The 25,038-nt window shown below is 42.0% G+C and overlaps 1 protein-coding gene across 3 annotated transcripts in view; it reads left to right on the top strand.

Moving 5' to 3' along the window:
* The window catches only part of sh3pxd2b (SH3 and PX domains 2B), a 273,651-nt gene that overhangs the window by 56,176 nt on the left and 192,437 nt on the right, over window positions 1-25,038 (top strand). For 2 of the 3 annotated variants that reach the window (XM_078231114.1, XM_078231115.1), the window contains exon 3: window positions 21,232-21,307. In XM_078231114.1, the coding sequence (XP_078087240.1) occupies window positions 21,232-21,307 (76 nt within the window). Of the gene's footprint in view, window positions 1-21,231; window positions 21,308-25,038 lie in introns of those variants that run through there. The other variant, XM_078231116.1, reaches the window with a different exon arrangement.

Raw genomic sequence — 25,038 nt, 5'->3', positions numbered from 1 at the left:
TACAACTTTGTCACGACAACACAGGCGGCACGGTAGCACAGTGGTTAGCACTGCTGCTTCACAGCTCCAGGGACCTTGGGTTCGATTCCCAGCTTGGGTCACTGTCTGTGTGGAGTTTGCACGTTCTCCTCGTGTCTGCGTGGGTTTCCTCCAGGTGCTCCGGTTTCCTCCCACAGTCCAAAGATGTGCGGGTTAGGTTGATTGACCATGCTAAAATTGCCCCTTAGTGTCCTGAGATGCGTAGGTTAGAGGGATTAGCAGGTAAAATTAGTGGGGATATGGGGGTAGGGCCTGGGTGGGATTGTGGTCGGTGCAGACTCGATGGGCCAAATGGCCTCTTTGTGCACTGTAGGGTTTTCTATGATTCTATGAACTAATTCCATTAAAAATGTTCATTCATGTATAACAAAGTGGATGTCAATGCCTAGAATGAATTTCAGAATTTGGACTTTGCAATATACTTTAAGCAGTGTTTAACCCTATTTTATGAGCCTCTCTGATGCAATGTTGATCCTATTGTCTATTAATGTGTAGCTCGGCTAGTTAAATGCTCCAGGAAAGTGCATCCCTTAAGATGATATATCCAAGTCTCCTGTAAGCTGATGTGAACTCAGTATTACAGAATCCAGTGCAGCTTGAAAATCTGGGGCCATGTTCTACCACCGCTGGAATATCATGCTTTTTCATTTGATTCTTAACTGAAGTTCTTTTTGAGACTTTGATGTAGGAATGGAACAGTCAGGCTACATGTAAAAACCAAACCCTTCCCCCTCCCTTCCTTTTCCCCCCTCCCCGCCTTTTCCCCCTCCTCATATCTATCCTTCACTTCCTTGTTTAGTGACAACAGAATTGTTGTGTTAATGTATAGATATTTTATTGATTGTTGTTAGAGAAATATATTTTGTAAGATACTTGAAAAGATGAGGCAATTAAACATGTTAGTGCAGCTGCTGAAGTAAAATGTTTAGTTAAATGTTAACATGATTAAAGTTTTGTATTTATAACATTTTTGTTAAATAAATATTTTCTATTAAACTACAAAAGTTTACTAAACAAATATTTAAATGTGAAATTATACAAATGCTCTATTGAAACATACAGAACAGTTAAATATGAGAATTTATAAATGAGTAAGCAAGGCAGAAGAATACTAATGATAAACACATCTAGATTTTCCACGGCCCAAAATGTGAACTCTCCTTTGATTGATCTCATGCAGGTATCCAAATCATGGTTCAAGAAGTTCTGAATTTAACTATTTTGGATGGATTGCAAATAAAGTTTGCAAACTGTATGGCATGAATATGAGATCATAAATAGGAGCAGCACCAAATAGCCTGAAGGCCCCTTTAACCTTCTCTGCCATTCGGTATCTATTCTTCTAACTTATTTCCACTTTCCCATAGTATCTCCAAATCTGTCGACCTTCAGCACGACTACTCAGCGAATAAACATCCACAGCTTTCTGGAGTAGGGCATTGCCAAGATACACAACCTTCTGAATGAAGAGATTTCTCTCCATCTCTGCCTGAAGGGTCCAATCCCTTATTCTGAAACCATGACATCCTGTTCTAGAATCACCAACCAGGAGAAACAGCCTCTCAGCATCAACCCTGCAAAGCCCTTTCAAAATTTTATATGGTTCACTGAGGTCACCTTTCAATCTTCCACTACTCACCAGAGAATGCAGATCCATTCTGCTTGATCTTTCCCATCCCCGAAACTGTTCATAATAAATTAAATCTGTACGTAGTGAATGTGTTCAATTATGTTGGCACTTGAGTATGCCCACCACGCAATCCCCTGAGGATCCTGCCTCAGGGGATCAACTTCGGCGAGACCAAAAGATCTCGCCCACAGGAAGGAACAGGAAATCATGCCCGTTGGGCAGGATTTTACTTCCTTGCTCATCCCGAAACCATAAAATCCCACCCGAGGTCAACGGACCTTCCCATTATCCGCCCCTCGCCCGCTACGATTCCCGTGGCGGGCGGGGTGGTAAAATTTTGGCCTCTGTCTCTGATTCCACCTGAGACTTTGACATGTACAAGCAGTTGTTGTGATGATACCTTCACCGAAGTATATGGATTATATGAGTTCATATTGTGAAAGGAAAGCAAGGCATTAGTCATGCTTTCCAGATGCTTGGCTCACTACAACTGGAGAAAGAGCTTTCATTTTCTCAATGCAAAATTATGGAAAATGATTGACCAACAAAGTAATTGCCAGTTGAATAATTTTCCTTAAATAGCATGTCGTTATATATTCAGCCTTCAAAGTTTCCCTATTCTATGCCAACATCTTTTAACATACGCATTTTAAAAACTTAGTGACTTTATATCAAAATATTCTTATAGAATCGTTGAGTAGTACAAACACACAAAAAGGCCCCTCTCTGCCTCTCTTTAAAATAATGAAGCAGTCAGTCCCTTTCTTCATATTACTGAAATATTAAGTTTATTTATTAGTTTCACAATTAGGCTTACGTTAACACTGCAATAAAGTTACCGTGAAAATCCCCTAGTCGCCACTCTCCGGTGCCTGTTTGGGTACACTGAGGGAGAATTTAGCATGGCCAATGCACCTAACCAGCACATCTTTCAGACTTTGGGGGGAAACCGGAGCACCTGGAGGAACCCACGCAGACACGGGGAGAATGTGCAGACTCCGCACAGACATTGACCCAAGCTAGGAATCAACCTTGGTCCCTTGCGCTGTGAGGCAACAGTGCTAACTGCCTTTTTTCCTTTCAAACATTTATCCAATTCTGCTTTGAAAGTTGCTGTTGAATCAGTTTCCACCATCCATCAGATAGTGCAAGAATCTGTTGTGTAAAGTTTTTTGTTGCCTCTCATTGTTTTGTCATTCACCTTAAAACTACGCTCTCTCATTACTGTTCTTTCAATCATTGGAAAGGGTTTCTCTTTATTTACTCCACCTAAACAGTTCATATTTTTAAACGCCTCTATCAAATAATTCCCTGCTCAGGAGAACAACCTGAGCTTCTCCATTCCATTCACGTAACTATATTCGTTCATCCCTGAAGCTCTCTTTAAAGCCCAGAATTGGGCTCCAACTGGGGCTAAATAGTCTTTTATTTAAGTTCAGCATAACATCCAGGCATTTGTACTCTCTGTTTACAGAGCCCCAGGGCCCGATATGCTTTATAGACAACTTGGTTAATCTCTCCCGCCAACTTTGAAGATTTGTGCACAACATGTCCAGGCCCCTCCCTGTTCTTACAGTGACTTTAAAATTATGCTATTTAGCTTTGGTTGTCTCCACTCATTCTTCCTACCAAAACGTATCACCTTACACTTGCTTTTTATCTGCCATATGTTTGTCTATTCCACCAGCCTTATTACCATCTTCTTCACTACATTTCCAAATTTTGAGTCAACAGAAAATTTTGTCATTGTTCCCTGTACTGCCAAGTCCAATTCATTAATGTAAATCAGAGACAACGGTGGTCCTGGTCCCCGGGTACACCACTGTATACCTCTCACTTCAAAAAGCAGTTTATCATCACAACTCTGTTTTCTATCCTTCAGTCAATTTTGTAACCATATTGCTACTGCCCTTTTCATCCCATGGGCTTCAATTTTGCTGACAAGTCTATTTTGTGGTACTTTATCAAATGCCTTTTGTTATTTGTTGAACAGAAACAGTCATTAATTCACATTAAATAATATGACAAATCTAGCATTTCTTTGAAATTTTATTCTGCTTTTATTATTGCACTCCTATTCAGTGTCAATACTGAAAATATATCTGGATGGGATAAAACAACTTGCGTTGTGAGCTGGATCCTTCATTGTCTACCTTGCGGGTGATGTTACTGGCCTACCCTCCGGGTAGATGGATGATGGGCAGGTATAAACACCCATGATGCCTCATTGCTCTGGGGATACCAGGAGCTTACAGTTCCCAATTCTAATCTGCCAGACGTACACCCACCCAAAGCAAGTGGGGTTTTTTTTCGCGTGTGCATGTTGGATGCCAAGGATGTTACTGGCACCTGACTGGAATTTTAACTTGGCAACAATGTTCCCTCCAAGCTGCGTGCATGCATCGCCGCACAGCAATTACGTTGGCTGTTCACACATGCTGCAACCATTTTTAAAAAGGGCTGCGCATATTGAATAAAACCCAACATGGAGAAATCATTACTTTGAAGCTATGGTGAATTTTCCACCAAGTGGAAAGAGCAGCAAAGAGAATTGTGGCCAGTGGTGATTTAAAAAAAAAAGTTGACTTTCCTTGCAGGGTCAGGAGGAGCAGAAGTTCTCCTGTGGACATCAAATGGCAGTATTGGCTAACTCTTGCTGTGAACTCGACCTCCTCGATTTCAAGACTCCCCTGCTGTCCAACAACCAACTAGAGGTCACCTGCCATCTAACTGGTCTCGGCAGATGACCTCTAGTTCCCCACTGTATCTTGGCAACTCCCCAGGTAAAGCTGCTTGAAAGCCAGCCAGCTGAATTTAAACGAGGCCCAGGTGGTAAAATACCCCGGGTCACATTTGCAGAGCAGTAGATGTGTTTCTAACTCGCATTGCTCATTGTCAACAGGCAACTGGTCTGGAGTTGAAATTAGGCCAGTACAATACAATTTTCCAAAATTCTCTAGATTCAAGGAAGTTTCTGTTAGATTGGAAGATAGCAAATGTATTATTCAAAAAGGGAGGGAGAAAAACAACAGGAAACTATAAACCAGTTAACCTAACATCTGTCATAGGGAATATTGTCATAAAATTATTAAAGATGTTAAGGCAGGGCTTCTTTGAAGAAAAATTCAAGGCATTCTGGCAGAGTCAACATGGTTTTGTGCAAGGGAAATCATGTTTAACCAATTTATTGGTGTTCTTTGAAGGAGTCACATATATTGTGGATAAAGGAGAACCAGTGGATGTACTGTACTTGAGATTTCCAGGAAGCATTTGATTAGGTGCAACATCAAAGGTTATTGCGTAAAATGAAAGCTCATGGTGTAGCAGGTAATACATTGGTATGGATTGTAGGTTGGCTAGTTAACCTTCATTTTCAGCTCTGTGGTTGGCATCTCTGATGAATCTTGGGCTTCCCGCCCATACAATGGCTGGGAAAGGGCCGCACATATGTGGTTTAGATTTTTATATTGGTTAGGCCCATGTGCATGACCAATGGGACTTGAAGCTGAAGACAAAGGTCCCATGTGCCTGCACAAAAAGCAAAAACTCAAAGTGGGTGCAAAAGCCCTGGGAGAAGCGCGAGAGACAAAGTTAAAAACAAAGTCCCCAGTAAGGGAAGAAGACAGAGAAAATAGGAGGTGTGCCATAATTTATTTATATTATAGAATGTGCCATGACATATAAAAGGTTGGGAACCACTGTACTAGACTAATACCAGGAATGAACAGGTTGTCTCATGAAGAAAGGTTGGGGAGGTTAGATTTGTATCCAGTAGAGTTTCACAGAGAATCATAGAATCCCTACAGTGCAGAAAGAGGCCATTCAATCCATTGAGCCTGCACCAACAACACTCTCACCCAGGCCCCATCCCCATAACCCCACATGTTTATCTTGCTAATCTACCTGTCACTAAGGGGCAATTCAGCATGGCCAATCAAACTAATCTGCATATCTTTGGAGAGTGGGAGGAAACCGGAGCACCCGGAGGAAACCCATGCAGACACGGGAGAACGTGCAAACTCCACAAAGACAGTCACCTGAGGCCAGAATTGAACCCAGGTCCCTGGCACTGAGGCAAAAGTGCTAACCACTGTGCCACCATGCCACCCATTAAGAGGTGGCTTGATCGAAACCTTTATGATCTTAAGATGTATTAACAGGGTGGATGTGGAGAGGATGTTTCCTCTTGTTGGAGATTTAGAACTCGGAGTAACTGTTTAAAAATAAGGGTTGCTCATTTAAGACAGATGAGGAGAATTCTTTTTGCTGAGGGTTGTGAGCCATTGGAACTCTCTTCCTCAAAAGGCATTGGAAGCAGAATCTTTGAATTTTTTTGAGGCACAGCCAGATAGATTCTTGATTCACAAGGAGGTGCAAGGTTATCAGCAGACAGGAATGTGGGATTACAAGGGGGTGAAAGGTTATCGGGGTTAGGCAGAAATGTGGTGTTGAAGTTACAAGCAGATCAGCCATGATCTTATTGAATGGCAGAGCAAGCTCGAGGGGCCGTGTGGCCTACTCCTCCTAATTTGTATGTAACACAGATAAAACCCCTTTCTCCCTATTGCTAAGGAGAATGAATTTGTGTATAGATTTTGTTTCATACTTTCCTTCCAGAGAAAAAGCAGCTTGCTCCTGCTCAGACCATCCCTGCTTCAAGAAATTTGACCCAACAAGGCACTAAACTATTGAATGCTGAAAATTAATAACACTATTTAATTGTCTGCTTTGAACAAAAAAAATACTTGGCATTGTCTGTGCTGCACTTCTTGTATTAGTGGTGTTTCAGAGATCATTTGAATATGATCTTTTGAAACTTCAATTAATTACAGCTTTTAAATATTTAGTACTATTTTACCATTCGATCTATCTGATATGGTTGTGCTTTCCTAGTGATTATACCCTTGAGGTATTTACATCACTTAGTATGATAAATATATCATTATATATTTATATCATTTCAGAATATAATTCTATGGATACAATATGTACCTCTAACTGTATTAATGAGGAATGATGGAATTATAAAAACAGTCCCATTTCACCTTTCTCAAAATGGACAGAAATGCACATGTTCTTCAAAGATAAAAGCTTTGACTTCATTTTCAGGTCAATAATCACAGACCATAATGCATAGTGTACAACGTGTGTCTGACAGGAAATTGGCTTAATGAAAATGGACCTCTGCTAAACATCCTGAGATGCACAAGTACGGAGGTTGATTTCTCTCCTTGTTTGACATTCCAGTTTTATTAGATAATTTTCATTATTCACTTGATCCAATTTAGTCTGTGGCACATGCCATAAATCATTTGTGCCTGTGTAAGCTCAGAATAATCCATTAACCTGGTTTCTTTCATGGTACAATGTTGCATTGTACTCTACTATATCTTCTAATGTGAAGTGAAATGAATGCCTATCATGTGCAGTGCTGTATATCACCGCAGCAGGGCCTATTCAGCCTTTTACCCCAATAGATTTTCACAATTTTGGTACTTTGGTCTTTTGTATTAATATCTATTAAAATATGCTGTGACCACCTTGTTATGTTTAAATTACAATTGTTCTCAAACTTTTATGTTAGTCATCCGATTAATGAAAATGTCTACTTAATAGGTTGCAATTGCCAATGTATGTATTGAGCATACAGTAAATGGCAGAACCCTTAGGAGTATTCATAGAATCATAGAAATCATAGAAACCCTACAGTGCAGAAGGAGGCCATTCGGCCCATCGAGTCTGCACCGACCACAATCCCACCCAGGCCCTACCCCCACTTATTTACCCGCTAATACCTCTAACCTACGCATCTCAGGACTCTAAGGGGCAATTTTTAACCTGGCCAATCAACCTAACCCGCACATCTTTGGACTGTGGGAGGAAACCGGAGCACCCGGAGGAAACCCACGCAGACACGAGGAGAATGTGCAAACTCCACACAGACAGTGACCCGAGCCGGGAATCGAACCTGGGACCCTGGAGCTGTGAAGCAGCAGTGCTAACCACTGTGCTACCGTGCCGCCCTAAAGTATTGATAGGCAAAGGGATCTGGGTGTACAGGTACGCAGGTGGAGAAGGTAGTCAAGAAGGCATATGGCATGCTTGCCTTCATCGGCCGGGGTATTGAGTTTAAAAATTGGCAAGTCATGTTGATGCTTTATAGAACCTTAGTGAGGACGCACATGGAATATAGTGTTCAATTCTGGTCGCCACACTACCAGAAGGATATGGAGGCTTTGAGAGGGTACTGAAAAGATTTACCAGGATGTTGCCTGGTATGGAGGGCATTAGCTATGAGGAAAGGTTGGAGAAACTTGGTTTGTTCTCACTGGAGCGACGGAGGTTGAGGGGAGACCTAATCGAAGTCTACAAGATTATGAGAGGCATGGACAGAGTGGATAGTCAGAAGTTTTTTCCCAGGGTGGAAGAGTCCATTACTAGGGGGCATAGGTTTAAGGCACGAGGGGCAAGTTTTAAAAGAGATGTACGAGGCAGATTTTTTACACAGAGAGTGGTGGGTACCTGGAACTCGTTGCCGGCAGAGATAGTGGAAGTGGATACGGTAGTGACTTTTAAGGGGCGTCTTGACAAGTACATGAATGAGATGGGAATAGAGGGATATGGTCCCCGGAAGGGTAGGGGGTTTTAGTTAAGTCAGGCAGCATGGTCAGTGCAGGCTTGGAGGGCCGATGGGCCTGTTCCTGTGCTGTAATTTTCTTTGTTCTTTGTATAATGGAGTGAAGCAATTATAAGAACAGTTTACATTGAGATTCCCATCATATAGACTCAATTTGAAGCTAACAATCCTTCAAGTAAAAGCAATGGAATTTAATTTGCATCTACTTGACCCCAGCACTCTGAACCTTTCATTGAGTGCCGATTAGATTTGTGATAGACCGATGGAGTATAATTTATGGTGACTGACTGACGGACTGGATCTCACACACGCTATTGACATCAATTATAAGGAATCCAAAAGGACAATGCAATGTTATTTTATTAAGAATCCAGTAAAGATTTTTCTGCCAGAAATAGGTAATGAATTATTTGCCATTTGCTGTTTGGTAACATCTATCTGTGATTGACCTGCAACAGTCAGGAAGATCACTGTCAGGGCAGCACAGAGATGCTAAAACTGACCTGACCACCACCACTCCGAGGAAAAATTGATAATCATTTTAATCCCGGTGATCTCTACTGGAACATGCTTTTTTTTCCCTTTGTGACCATTTGATAAGGCCAGGGCTCTACTTAAGTTTGATTTACCGGCAGTAAATAAATAATTGAACTGGTTAGAAACACTGATTGTTCAATAAATATGATCATTGTTACCCCTAAAACAGTACTACAATCTTCTGGTGAAGAGCTAAAAGAGGCTTTTAGTCTAATTAAGCTGTGCCGGGTAGTTATTGTTATTGGTCTAACCTTGGGATTGGGTAAAGAATAGACAAGAGATTTACTCAGGAACAGAAAAGTAATGTTACTTTTTCCTCTCGAGTTGCTTTGTGCTGGCTTAATCCCATCCGACAAAATATTGTTTTCTTGTTCTTGTGAATTGATTTCATGAAGTGTGAGCACACTCCCTAGGCTCACTATTTGTCATTCTGTTCAGCTTTAATCTGCAGACTGAATAATAATACAGTTGCTGATATGAACTGATGTCATTTATTAAAGCCTCCGAGCATCTGATATTATTGGAGTGGGGAAAGCATAATATTTTATATTTCATTTATCTTTGGGTTTGTGCGCTGCAGTAATGTTTCCCATGGGAGAGTGGAGTACCTTGCCTGAGACAAGCTACTCAAGTAAGGTGTCTAGGTCCTATATTAATATCTATTCCTTTCTCAAAAAGGAAAGATGCATAGCAAGAAATGAGACAAGGGAATAGAAGGAAATTAAGGAAAAATTTGTATTCTATCCCGAAGTGCTTGAAATGTCCAGTGTGATGCACTAATGCAACTATGGCAACTGTTTAGTTTGATTTGATTCAGTATTGTCACGTGTATTTGTAGACAGTGAAAAGTATTGTTTCTTACATGCTGCATAGACAAAGCACACCATTCAAAGAGAAAGAGAGGACAGAGTGCAGAATGTAGTGTTACAGTCATACCTAGCGTGTACAGAAAGAGCAACTTAGTGCAAGGTAGGTCCATTCAAAAGCCTGATGGCAGTAGGGAAGAAGCTGTTCTTGAGTCGGTTGGTACGTGACCTCAGACTTTTGTATCTTTTTCCCGACGGAAGAAGGTGGAAGAAAGTGCGTGGAGTCCTTATTTGTGCTGGCTTCTTTGCCGAGGCAGTGAGAATTGTAGACAGAGTCAATGGATGGGAGGCTGGTTTGCGTGATGGATTGGACTACATTCATGACCTTTTGTAGTTCCTTGCGGTCTTGGGCAGAGCAGGAGCCAGACCAAGCTGTGATACAACCAGAAATAATGCTTTCTATGGTGCATCTGTAAAGGTTGGTGAGAGCTGTAGCTGACATGCCAAATTTCCTTAGTCTTCTGAGAAAGTAGAGGCATTGGTGGGCTTTCTTAACTATAGTGTCGGCATGAGGGGACCAGGACAGGTTGTTGGTGATCTGGACACCTAAAAACTTGAAGCTCTTGATCATTTCTACTTCGTCCCCATTGATGTAGACGGGGTCATGTTCTCATCTACTCTTACTGATGACAATCTCCTTCGTTTTGGTGACATTGGGAAAGAGATTATTGTCGTCGCACTAGTTCACCAGATTCTCTATCTCATTCCTGTACTCTGTCTCATCATTGTTTGAGATCCGACCTGCTACGGTGGTGTCATCAGCAAACTTGAAAATCGAGTTGGAGGGGAATTTGGCCACACAGTCATAGGTGTATAAGGAGTATAGTAGGGGGCTGAGGACAAGGCTGTGTCCTCAAAAGGAAATGTTTCTTTTTCTGCTTTGGGATATTGGGCAGCCCCCCAACTTCCAGTCCCCCAATGTCTGCGATGTTTTGCATGGCTCGCTCGTCCTGACTCGGGGAACCTGCCACAGAGGGAATTGCATTCAATGGGAATGGAAGATCGTACCGGCGGGAAAAGCCAGAAAATCCTACCCACTGTTTTTAATCCAAATAAGAGAAGATTCTTTATTTCTTACTGAAAGGGTACCCAGGAGAAACAACTCCTCAGCAACAACCGCGTCAAGTTCTCTCAGAGTCTTGCATGTTCCATATAGATCACCTCTCATTCTTGTAACTCGAGAGGGGATAGTCCCATTGATTTTTCCTCATAGGATAGGAGAAATATTTGCATTCAAATACAATTGCAATAAAGGCTAGCATACCCTTTGCATTCCTGATTACTGTGTCTGCATGTGTCTGCATAAAAATAATATTTATTCTGTCCTCTTCCTACCAAAGTAATGTTATGGAATGTGTAGTAAATTTCCCAAAAGAATTGACGGGGAATGTCATGAAGACCGAGGATATTCTGCATCAAATGACAGAGAACATCGGGGTAAAAATACTTGCTTCAGATACAGCACAATCCATGCTAACCCCATTATCGCTCCAAACCATCCGACTGAACAGACCGGGCAACCAGAGTACAAACTGGGTCAATCCTTCACCATTTCCCAAATCAAAACCAAACATTTCCTTCTTTGAAAAAAAAAATTCATTCGCAGGAGGCAGGTTTTCACAGGAAAACAATAACGTTTCTAACTCTTCACCAGCAGCCTGTGGGAGAGTGCTAATAAACTGCTGCCCAGGGCACTTACCATCCGTATAAATGAGAGCTCCAATCATAGGAGCCCAAAGTGAATGGCCTCATACTTCCCCACATTCTATTTCATCTGCCACCTTGCCCATTTGCTCAACCTGTTTCTATCCCTTTGCAGATTCCTTGGCGAACCAGACCCAGAAAATCTGGGTCCTTGTCCTCCTCACAGCTTATGTTTCCTCCCAGCCTCATATCATCAACAAACTTGGATATATTTCATTTGGCCATCTTGGGCGTTAGTATTGATTGTAAGAAACTGAGGTCCCAGCATTGTCCTTGGGACATGACACTACTATCAACCCACCAGTGTAAAAATGCCCTATTTCACGCTATTATATTCCCGAACCCCAAGAGCTGTTGGGTTGAATTTTATGTTTTTGTGGGATGTTTTAGCATCCCTAAGATAGCAAAGCCCACCCCCACCTTTCTTCCTACCGGCCTGGTCTCTAAAATCACCCCCCCCGCCCCCCCACCCAAACAAACTTCCCAAACCCTTGCTGCGCAATACCTCAGGCGTACCTTGCCCCAGGATAATTGGATTCTTCTTCTTGGAACGGCTTGCAGTCCTGGCAGTGCCCACTGATGTGCTCTTGGCACTGCCTGGACTGCTGGAACTGCCGGTCAATCCAATTGGCCAGCAGTACCCAAGTCAGGACTTCCTCCCTCCCCAGTGAGGTGCGGGAGCCCCATTGGCAGGCACTTTAGTCCATCCACAGCTGTATGGCTGCCAGGTGGGCTGGCGTGGAGCAAGTCAGCTGCTCCCCTGTAATCTGCAGCTCCTTATCTTCTGTAGCAACCTTTCATATGGTGCTTTCTAATTCCTTTTGAAAATCCAAATATAATACATCCTCTTGCTATCCATCCTGCCAGTTACATCCTCAAAAACTCTGATAGATTTGTCAAACATGATTTTCCTTTGATAAATCCATGTTGACTCTACCTAATCATTTTATGATATTTTAAGTGCCCTGTTTTCTTTAATAATGGAATATCAGCAATTTCTCCATGACTGATGCCAAGCAAAGTGGCTTTAAATTCCCTGCTTTTGAATAGCGGTGATACTGTTGCAACTTTCTGAAAAAAAAATACTCCACATTTTGCCTGTCAAGAAATATAAACAACTAGAAAAAATACAAAGTCGGAGTCCAATTTGATTATATTTAATAACTTCACCCCCCCCTCCCCCCAGCCCCCCAACCGTTACGATTCCTGTGGCAGATGGGACGGGAAAACAACCCCCCCTTAGTTTGCTTTCCTCGTTTTGATTTTGTGTCTTCAGCAGTGAACAGAGATGCTGGTTTAATATCTCTGCCATTCCCTATTTCCCATTATAATATCACCTGTAACAGCAACAATGGATCCTATGTCTGTTTACTCCCATTGCTTTCTTCCTGTTTAAGTGGGCAGCACGGTGGCACAGTGATTAGCACTGTTTCAGGGACCCAGGTTCCATTCCGGCCTCGGGTCACTGTCTGTGATGAGTTTGCACATTCTCCCCGTGTCTTCGTGGGTTTCCTCCCACAGTCCAGAGATGTGCGGGTTAGGTTGATGGATCAAGCTAAATTGACCCATGTGACGGGGATTAGCAGGTTAAATATGTGGGGTTACGGGAATAGGGCATGGGTGGGATTATGATCAGTGCAGACCTGATGGGCCGAATGGCCTCCTTCTGCACTGTAGGGATTCTATGATTCTAGAATCACTGAATTTTCAATCCTTTTTGACTCATCTCTTAAACTTCGCGTGTTGTAAGACCTCATTAAAAATATATATACAAAAAAGCCCAAAAGACCAGAAAGCTTTTAGTGACAAGTCCATCCAGACTCCCAGGCACCAAGGTTCATAAATGAAACTGAAACCAATTTTACCTTTCTTAACACACAAATATGTATGAATATATAATATATCTATTCAACTTAAAATTATACAGCATTCATAGCAATACTGTAAACTTACAATCTGTTTTATAGTTCTCACGAGTTCACTCATTGAACCTGGTAGTTTAATTTTTTTGAAAATTTGTTCAAGATCAATATATTATTTACATGGTGTTCTACATTTTAGGGATATGATTAAGCTTACAGATTGTATTTATTATGGGTTTTATCAAAAGCACTCAAACAGGATGAATGTCTGGCTGTAGTTCATATTTTGACTGGTGTACTGCCAATGGCCGATAAACTTGACCAAATAGCAAACTGACATCAATAATGGTACAACATGATTTGCACAGCTGTTAAATTTTATGTTAATTTCTGATTTTTCCAGAAAGACGAGGCAGCCATTTTGCTTGATGCAGTAACTATTGAATTGAGCTGCTTCAGTCAGGATTGAAGTTCATTTCTAATTATATGGTGACAGCAGCAGTTTTTAAGAAGTGTGATCTGAAATTGCTTGTCTTTTCTTTCTTTAAAAAAAAGCAATGAAAATATAATTCTGTGTAATTTCTCTCAAACGTGCTGCTTTAGTTGGACTTTGCACATGTTAAACAGGCTGACTAAGTACAGCAGTAATGCATAGGATTACCCCCAAGCCACCAAAGAAGTTGATTCCACAGAATGGCACAGTGGTTTGCGCTGCTGCCTCACAGCACCAGGGACCCGGGTTCAATTCCGGCCTCAAGTGACTGTCTGTGTGGATTTTGCACATTCTTCCTGTGCCAGCATGGGTTTCGTCCAGGTGCTCCGGTTTCCTCCCACACTCAAAAGCTGTGCAGGTTAGGTGGATTGGCTATGCTAAATTGTCCCTTTAATGTCAGGGGGATTAAGAAAGGTAAATACGTGGGGTTAGAGGAATAGGGCCTGGGTGGGATTGTTATGCCAAATGGCTCCTGCACTGTAGGAATTCTATGCATTCCAGGTATCAACTCACTCTAGTATAAATTGTGTTTGTGTTGACAATGCCTCTAATCCTGTACATTGTTCTGTATCTTCATTCTTGCCAATTTCCTCCTTCCCTCCCCCCAACTACTATCTTGTATCTCTTGTACTAGTTGATGCAGGTAAAACAAATAATAATTGCGCATAATATAATGTGTACATACAAAATCTGACCATGTGGCATTACACACCCTTCATTCTGACTGAAACCAAAGATGAAGATTCGCAATCTCATTGAGTCTGGCTGGCTATGGAGGCATTTAAAAATGGCGGGTGGGTCTCAATTCTGGGATTCCTGGCGCAGGAAAAGAGTGAGGGTAGCGAGCCTGCACCCTGCACTCTCAAACTGGCTGTTTCCAATTTTGTTCTGGGGTTTGCGAGCCTGACTGGATCTCGCCCATACCTTCCCTCGAGCGAAAAAATGCTTTTGGCGGGGCCCTTAATATTGAGCTGTCTTGTCAAGTTGGGAAATTTCCTGAGTTGAGCTGCTCAATGTAGTAGTGAAAATCCAACCCAAGGCTTCAGAATTAAATTCTGACAAATTAGATGGAGAGACGCCACATATGCTGCTTTCTAAATGGAACAGAAAGTTATAATGTGACCAATAAATATCCAATTTTATATGTCATGATTACATTGATTTGCTTTGCCATGCACTTTAAGTTATATTACAATATATTTTATGAATGATGGGAGTGCAGTGATTTTTATAAAGGTATCGTTCATAAGATATCCAGGTTTTTCAGTGAGGGAACATTATTTTTTTTTAAAAATTCTTTATTGAGATTACACCAGGACCCATGATTTCTAAGCCTAAAATTATATTTCCAATGATCTTTTGACCATATAAGCACAGCCCCAAAGACTTGCTTTGCAGGGTCTAGCAGCAGTCTCCAGGCACAGAGGGAAAGATTTTACAAGAAAAACTCTAAGTGTCCAACTAGCGTCAAAATGGGAGAGTTTTTTTTTGGGTTGAGTTTTCACTCCCAATCTTATACACGTAGTTCTTGGAAAAATTGGCTAAACGGTTTTCAGCTGCTGGAGGTAGTGGGAGGGGCTTAATTCGCCAGCCAGATCAGGCAGCAGAGGGTTGACAGAGAGAACGATTTGTCAGGCCTCTGCTGCTGCAGCAAGGCTCAACTCAGCCCCCCCAAACGCACCCCCCCCACAATCGCAGGGGGCCGCGGCCGATCGTGAGTCCCACACTGCCTGAAAATATAGCCCCTGCTGCCCAGACCGATCGCGCCTCCCCTCTCTCTCCACCAATCATATGCCGAGTGTCCCCCCCACCAACCTCCACCGGTCGCAGCTGCAGAGTGCGCAGTGTCGTCACACCATCCCATCAGGTCCTGGTGGGCATTGCCACGGTACCAATGGGCACCCCCCTACTTGCCCTCAATCTCCTCGGGGGGGGGGGGGGCGCCGCCTTAATAGCCTCCAGTTCTACCAGCGAGGGCAACATGACTGTTCCCCCATTCATGGGGAGCAGATGTTTTCCTTGCTGGAGAGAACCTCTCCCGGTGAGGCCACAAAAGGTAAGTGACCCCGGACAATTGAGTGCCGGGCTTGCTAAACACATGGAAATGGACAAGAGGCTGACCGAGCCAATAATCCGGTGCTGGTAAGATCGTGAGAGCCGAGAAATTGGGCATGATCCTGATTTCTTGGCTCTCGCGTGATCTTACCGGCTCGCTCTGTCCATCCATAGGCGGGGTGAACTGGTAAAATCATGGCCATAATGTCTGGGAAACGAAAGAGTGCATTAGAGAACTATTGACCCGAACCATTATTTCCAGGGCAAAATTTACATTTAATTTTTATTACATCCCTCATAACTAGCTGCCCTAGAGATAAAAGGTGCAGGTAACACCATCTGACACAACAAGCCAAACGCCACACACTTCAACGACCAACTATCTTTGGGGGAACGTGAAAAAGATGCAGCTAATTCATGGCTAGGTCTGGGAAACTCCAGTCTGGCCATCTAAATAAACTCCAAAAGAAACTTGAGAGTATCAGTATTCCTCGCAACCTGACAACTTGGACTGTTGATTCCATTATAATACTGGAATCTTCAGCTGAGAACCTTTGTCATTGACACTGCTACATTAGCTGGGGTTGCAAGAGGTTTGGTCTTCTACTTAAAGCTGGTGTTATGGGTGCAGCATAGGGGGCTGCCACAATGGGGGTTATTGAGGTGAAGGACAGACCCTAGCTAGCATTTCACAAACACGTGGAAATAATTAGGACCAAAATATTTCAACCATCCCCCTCCAACCCCTTTACAAAGGGACTGACTATCTTGAAAGCTTGTCAATTTCTTAAGGCTTCAGGACTGCTTCCTTCTTGGTGACAGCTAATGGATACCTCTGCATTGGATGATCATTTTTATTCTTTTGCAGACCCTAATATTTAACACTGCAGTTATTCACATTAAAGGGCATGTGTTGTGTAATGGGCCTAAAACAGACCGTTGCCTAAATTTGACCCACATTTTGTTTATTCATGTACATTCCTAATTCTTTTTACATTATCAATAAACTGGTGAATAGTTCCATTAATTTCATTATCCATATAATTTGTTGAAATGAAGAATATCGATGATCCCCCACACCCAGCTCTGCAGAGTCCACTTAAAGCTTGGCCTCTTGCAGAGATGCTTCCGTTGAAGTTGTTGCTCTAGCTACCAGATTATAACCTATTTCCTATCTAGTGTAGATCACAAAACCCACATGATGAGATTTTACACAGTAGCTTTTCATCCAACACTTTACTGAAGGCTTTCTTTAAATCGAAGGATTTGCAACATGGCTATCTTCCAGTACATTAGATTAGTGAGGCATTTCACTCCAAACTTGTGTTACGATGAGACATACTAGTGTATAAGTTGCCCTTTGGTATAAGGAGTTTCAGCAGCATATACGAGTGTAATTTAGCACATTTTTAAGTGTGTAGCGTGCATAGATTTCTCTATTTGTGGGCAAATTATGCTAGTTCCGCAGTAAGGCATTAGGAATTACATAGAAATTAGAAGCAGAAGGAGGCAAATTCAGCTCTTCAAACCTGCTCTGCCATTCAATCAGATCATGGTTGATCTCTCCCTGGTCTCAAATCCACCTCCCCACCTGTTCTCCATATTCCCTTATCCCTTTTTTAAAATTAGAAATATATCTACCTTCCTCTTGAAGCCATTTAACGACTGGCGGCATGGTGGCACAGTGGTTAGTACTGCTGCCTCACAGGGGCAGCGACCCGGGTTCGATTGCGGCTTCGGGTCACTGTCTGTGTGGAGTTTGCATGTTCTTCCTGTGTTTGCGTGGGTTTCCTCCGGGTGCTCTGGTTTCCTCCCACAGTCCAAAGATGTGCGGGTTAGGTTGATTGGCCATGCTAAATTACCCCTTCGTGTCAGGGGGACTAGCAGGGTAAATATATGGGGTTACGGGAAAAGGGCCTGGGTGGGATTTTTGTGAGTGCAGGCTTAATGGGCCGAATGCCTTCTTCTGCACTGAAGGGATTCTATGATTCAGAATCCACCGTGCTATGGGGCAGCGAGTTCCACAAATTGGTGAAGTACAGATATCAAATGCCTTGACGAAGGCACTGAAATAAAAGGTTACAAGCATTCTGTTGCTCAAACTGAGAAAGCTAACTCAGCAAAGAATGAGGATTGAAACCTGACATTCTGTTAAGTGCAGTCCAGGATCATATCATTTAGTACATCTGTCTATTGAGCTTTGTTTTTGTATAAAACCAAAACTGTTAGACTGGTATTGGGATTTAAGTAACTTTAGCATGTGCCTTTTGATAATTTCATAGGGAGTATCGTCATCAATTCCTCATTTGAAAACAAAACTCATGAATGATCTTAGTGTAGGTTGAGTTGAGTGATGGCACCCCTGGGGTTTAGACTGAGAGGATGTAAACCTGATGGTTTAAACAAGCTGAGTTAATAGCAGCAGAAATGATCATCTGGATAAGTGTAACAGTAATGGTATTATTTCATCAGTCTGTATTTTATTTTTTTCCTCTGTACGGCCAGGCATGGTAATATCTCCTGAGTAGTTACCCAGCTAAAATTCAAAAGATCAGGTAACAGTAAAAGAGAAATCCTCAAAAAAGCCAAAAGAAAAGTGAAATTAATTAGATCAATGGATTTATTAATCAATTCATAGAATCATAGACTCCTACAGTGCAGAAGAAGGCCATTTGGCCCATCGAGTCTGCACCGACCACCCAGGCCCTATTCCCATAACTCTGCTAATCCCCTGACTCTAAGGGTCAATTTACCACAGCCAATCCACCTAACCCGCACATCTTTGGACTGTGGGAGGAAACCGGAGCACCCGGCGGAAATCCACGCAGACACGGGGAGAATGTGCAAACTCCACACAGACAGTGAACCGAGGCCGGAATTGAGGTCCCTGGCGCTGTGAGGCAACAGTGCTAACCCATCTTCGTGACTGATTCTCAAAAGCAGTCCTGATGGTGAAACTTATTTAATGTACTATTCATGTGACAGGAAAAATAATATTGCTTTGCATGTTTATTCCAGCAATATTAAAAGAAAGGAACATAAAATTGCCAACACTGCAAGTTCTTGATAACACATTCCCAGTTCCCATAAGTTTTGACCAACAAGAAGTAGACAGTCTTGATCTTGAGCCCATCTGTCTCTGAGTTTGTGGGAACACCAGTTAAAGAAGTAAAATTAGAATAAGTGAAACTCGGCAAAAGGTCGGGTTTTATTTTTAACGGATTCTTTAAATTTGCAATGTTAAACAAATGCAAAATTGACCAGATTTTTTTTGCATATCATTATTGGAAATGATGTATGTAATTGCACTTCCTGGTTTGTGAGACTGTGTTTGTGCAATGTTCCAAATCTTTGCCAGATATTGAAATGTGTGACTAGAAAGTAAATGTGAAAGTCTTCACTATAAACCAGACATCAGCTGTCGAACACTGCCCTAAATTGTCAGTCAACACTCCACACGTGTCCATGCATCTGATAATTAGAAACACCGGCAGTACTTTAAGCAGATGCTCTTATTTTATTTGGAATAGGTTTTTCACTATTGGCCTCTCATTATTTTGTCGCTGCAGGCTTTTTGGATGTAGACCCATTTTACTGTGTGGTCATGCAACGGAATAGCGGATCCACACAATTATCCTCTTGTTTCAACAGAAACCATTAGTGATAATGGTAAAAAGTAGCATTCAGTTCTAAAGATTCATTTAAACCTTTAAAGGATCCAGTAGCATATTTTGGGACTGCTGTGAACAGTCATGGGATTGTCCTTTCCTCAAATGAAGACAACTTTTGTAACTAGTGCATGGTAAGTGCGCAGAGCTTATGGTGGCTGAACGTTCCTGGCGTCTGGCATCCAACTCCACTTTTAGGAGTTCCATCGCAACTTTTCTAAACCTAAATTCACCCTATTGTTTTGTCTGCAAACTACTTGGCTGAGCCTAACGTGTAGTTTCTGTCCAATTTCAAGGTACTTTTTGAAGCGTATCTTTGAAAGTAGAGGGGTTAAATGTTAAGCTAAGAGTGTAAGTTGGTAATGGGCAAATTTTAATCCTCCTTCTAATTTTTTATACCCACTAAGCCCATTGGAACTACTCTGTTGAAATAAAAAACTTTATTGGAGCTGCATTTATAGGAAGTCAGGAACAAAGATAAATAAGAGGCCTGAATGAATAACCCCAGCATGAGGAAGATGGTGCTCTTTTTAATCTCACCAGTTAGTGTAAGCTGTTAATTTTTTTCCCCCTTCCATTTCGCTTTTCAATTTTGTGTTCTTTTATCTTTCCAGGTTTTATTTTGTTTCTTCCTATCTTCAGATTCTCCCCGCTGTCTTCAGTTTTCTGCTTTTTTTTTTCTACTTCTATATTCCAAGAGAGATTTTAACTGCTGGGCCAGAAGCCAGTGGAATCACAGGCAGCAGCCCAGGAGCCTCTGGCAGGCCTCACCGATTATTAACTGGATGTCCGCATTTACAACCCTTTGCCTGGCTGCTGGTCAACTCCCAAGTTGAAGATTGGGTGTCCTGGGGCCAACCACCACCATTTTGGAAATTGCAGGGCGGGGATTGGGCAGCGGAGGGGAGAGGCCTGTTGTTTCAAGGTCAAAGCTCACCTTTTAATACCACTGCTTTGTTCTTGGTAGAATTTACAGAATGGACTATACATAGCAGACGCCTCACCCATTGCAGTGTGAGAATGCCATTCGGGTCCATGTTATATCACAGGGCTCTGATTCATATATATGTTAATGGGACTCCTGTCTGAGTCAGGTAGGCACCTGAGCTGCTGGAAGCTAGCAGATTTAAACTAGCTTTGGGGCAGGAATTGAGTGGCAAATAGAGCTATTTTATTTTGCATCTAGCTCTATTCAGTTTCCATCAGGCAGTGGAAATTAAAATGTTATATTCATTTTGTTGGCCTAATATCTTTTTTGTCACTGTCTCGCTGCTTCTGAATGATTTATCTGCAGTGACTATCTTCAGTGTAACTCTGAGTGTTGAACTGACTTTACAGTCCCAAAATTTCTATGGATGTATATATATTTCATCAAATATTTCACTCTCTGTGGTTTGATTAAAAATGATCAATATAAACCTCGGTTTATATTGAAGGAATTCTGTATCTGATGTTTTGGCTGAATGAAAATATGGATCGAAGTAGCAATCTGCAATGCATTAATGGTGTAGACTGTAAAATGAATGAAATCATCGCCAGATCCATTGAAAGTTCTAGTTACAGCAAAGAAAATTACTTAAACAGCACATCTGCTCATGTTGCAGTGCGAGCAAATTCTTGTGGTTCGTGTAGAAAAACTACAAAAATATTTTAAGTAAATAGATTTCCCATTTATTCAAAATGTTTTAGATTTGACTATTCGGAGGTACTTTCTCTAATATTACTCATTGTGTCCCACAGATGCAGCTGTTGGATACATTCCCAGTGGAAGGAGGCCAAAAAGACCCCAAGCAGCGCTATATTCCTTTCCTGCCAGGTACAGTAACACATACTGCTAGTTTTCTTTCCATGTCTTACTCCCAAAAGGTCCATATTTTTTTAGGCCCTAAAGGCAGATCTGGCAGATAGTTTGTCTGCAATTTACTTTGTGGCATTAGTGCAATGATCGATGTTAACAGCTCTTTTCTTATTCATTCATCGGAAAAAAAGTCGATCTGGCAAAATCAGATTTATTGCCCATCCGTAATTTCCCTTGAGATAGTGGCAGTGAGCTGTCTTCCCGGACTGCAGTCGTGTGTTTGGTGAAGACATTCTTGTAAAGTTATTAGAGTGGCCTTTGAGCGACAGTGAAGGAACAGCGACAAATTTCCATGTCAGTGAGATGTGTGACTTTGAGAGGAGCTTGAGCTCTCTTGTGGTTGCAGGTTTGGAAGGCGCTTTCGAAGGAGCCTTGATGAGCTGGGTGCAGCAGTGCATCTTCTGGATGGCACACACTGCGGCCATGGCTGAGGGAGTGAATGCTGAAGGTGATGGATAGGGTGCAAAACAAATGTGTTTCTTTGTCCTAGCTGGTGTTAATCTTCCTGAGTGTTGTTGGAGCTGCACTCATTTAGGCAAGCGGAGAATTCCATCGCACACCTGAGTTGTCAATGGTGGACAGGCTTTGGAGAGTCAGGAGGTGAGGCACAGAATACCCAAATTCTGACCTGTTCTTATACCTACTGTATGTCTATGGCTAATCCAACTGAGATGGATGGCGAGACCCAGGATGTTCATGATAGGGAACTTGACAATGGTGATGTCATTGAATGCCAAGAAAAGGTGATTGTACTTTCTCTTGTTGGAGATAATCACTTGGCTGCATGTTACCCAGGTCTTGGTTCATGTAAGCACAGAGGTTTCAGCATCGAGGGAGTGAAGAATGATACTGAGCTGTGCAAGCATGAGAAAACATCCCCACTTTTGACCTTTGAGAGAAGGTTGATCATTGGTAAAGCAGCTGAAACTGGTTGGGCCTCAAACACTACTCTGAGAAACATGGGCAGCAATATCTTCGGGTTGAGATGAGTCATCTCCAATAACCACAATCATCTACCTTTGTGCTAGGTATGACTCCAATCAGTGGAGAACTCCACCCTTTCCACTACCTGGATTCCTGTTTTACTAAGAATCACTTGCAATTATATTGCATTTTTCATGATCAGGATTTCTCAAAGCATTTTCCACAACCGTTGGATGTCTCAAAATGTTCAACAGCCAATGAAGTATTTTTGAAATGTTGCCACTGTTGTAAAGTAGGAAATGTGACAGCCAATTTGTCCACAGCAAGCTCCCACAAACAGCAATGTGATAATGACCAAATGATCTGATTTTGTGATGTTGATTGAAGGATGTAGAGGAAGAGGTCCAGGAGTCCAATGTGGCTCAATGGGGAGTGCAAGCAAGCAGGCCAGGAGCTGTACCAGGTACAATTGAAATGAGGTACTAAACTGGTGAAGCTAAACACAGGACTATATATATGCAAACAGAAAAGCAGTACATGATAAACACAACAGAACAATATAAATTGTTTTTTGAATACTTCCAATGAATTTTTATAGTTGATCTAAAGTCATTAGATTAGCAATCCAGGCTAATTCCCAGGGAACAGGGGTTCAAATCCCACCATTTTACTTGTGGAATTTTTCTTCAGTTAATAAAATTGAAAGCTAGCCTCACTAATGAAACTATCATCAATGTTAAAAACCCATCTGGTTCACTAATGTCCTTTAGGGAAGGAAATCTGCCATCCTTACCTGGTCGGGCCTACATGTGACTCCAGAGCCACAGCAATGTGGTTAACTCTTAACTGCCCTCTGAAATGGCTTAACAAGCCACTCAGTTCAAGGGCAATTAGGGATAAACACCAAATCGCCTTGCCACTGATGCCCACATCCCATGAAAAGAACTAACCAAGGGCAGTGTGATCCTGCAGATGTGTACCTTGCCCAAGTCTGAAATCTTGGTATAGCTTTTGCCTTTCTGCCTTTCAAACACAACATTGAACTCAACCACATTATTGTCACTAACGGATAAATGTTCATGCCGTTACTAAATGTAACTTGTTAAAAATTATTACATTTAATTTGGTCTGCTCCATTATTGGTTCTCGGACATATTGTTCCAGAAAATTATCCTGAACACACTACCTTTCTGAAATAAGCTTGCTCAAATCTACCTTGAAGTTAAAACTCTCCATTTTAAATGATTGTCTTCATGACATGCTTGTCTACCTTAATCCACATTCTGCCGCTTCACAATTGCTGCCTATACATGACTGTCACTCCAATCTCAAACCTTTTCTATTAACTCTACCCAAGGATTCTCTGCTGCCTCTCACCTCTTGTCATATTTCTTTAAAAAAAAAATTTCCATCCAAAAAAAACTCAAATTGGTTCCCACGAAAGGGGCAAACAATCCAAGATGAGGATTTTCACCCCATCCTGGGCTTGGTCTGATGTTTGATCTTAGCCCAAAGGCCAAGATGGCGTGAAAAATTTCATCAGGTGATGTCTTGGTTTAACCTCATCAGCCACCCTGATCATTGACTCTACCCTGCCTGGTATGACCTCTTGTCATATCATCTCTTATAGAAGTAGTTTCATCCTTACTTGGAAATACTCCTCCTCCTGCTCTACCAGATACCTCCTCCTTCCAATGCACATTATAGTCTAAATAGTACCTTCCTGGCAATGCCAAAGGACCAGAGTTTGATAAGTTCACAAATACTTTATTTAGCACTGCTGCTTCACAGCGTCTGGGATCCGGATTCAATACCGGCCTCGGGTCACTGTCTGTGTGGTGTTTGCATATTCTCCCTGTGTTTACGTGGGTTTCCTCCGAGTGCTCCGGTTTCCTCCCACAGTCCAAAGATGTGTGGGTTCAGTTGATTGGTCATGCTAAATTGACCGTAGTGTCAGGGGGATTAGCAGGGTAAATGTGTGGGGTTACGGAAATAGGGCCTGGGTGGGATTGTTGTCAATGCAGGCTCGATGGGCTGAATGGCCTCTTTCTGCACTGTAGGGATTTTATGATTCTATGATTCAGGATTGAGCACTAATGAGTCGAGGAACTTCCCCCGTAATGGTTGATTGCTGAGTTTGACTGCAAGGTTATAATTGCTGGTGGGATAAATAATGTATGTGTAAGGAGGTTTTATTTCCACATTCAACAGCTGTTTGATTACCTCAGATGACATTTCCCTGTTGATTCTGTTTTTAAAAAAAAAGTAACTGTGGTTGCGAAATGGAGTCAGCAGCATAGCAATCGTACGATACTGTTTGATACAGTGTAAGTGGGGGAACTCTAATCATGAGATCATATGTCTAAAAAGCCTGAGATCTATGCAGTGCTTTGACATAGTATGTGATGTGATGGGATTGGAAATGATTGATGCTTCGACCTTGTTGTTTCTGTTTCAGACCAGGAAATGTGATAATGGTGAAATGGAGAATTGTTTATTCTGTGAGGTTTCGTATTTGAAATTTTAGTGTTCAAACTCTCTCTCTACTTACTCAGAGTTTTACCTACCTCTTTTTTTTTAGCTCCACAATTCCAATTTCTTAATTTTGAGTTTTATTCCCCCTTTCCTCTGCATTTCACTTTCTGTGTCCATCAGCATAAATGAAGGCTTCTTTTTATTCATTCATGGGACATGGGCATCGCTGGCTGGCCAGCATTTATTGCCCATCCCTAGTTGCCCTTGAAGGGCAGTTGAGAGTCAACCAC

The sequence above is a fragment of the Mustelus asterias genome, chromosome 16 (assembly GCF_964213995.1).
Source record: "Mustelus asterias chromosome 16, sMusAst1.hap1.1, whole genome shotgun sequence".
Lineage (NCBI taxonomy): Eukaryota > Metazoa > Chordata > Chondrichthyes > Carcharhiniformes > Triakidae > Mustelus > Mustelus asterias.
The sequence above is the reverse complement of the archived record's forward strand: the minus strand, read 5'-3'. Positions and strand labels throughout refer to the sequence as shown.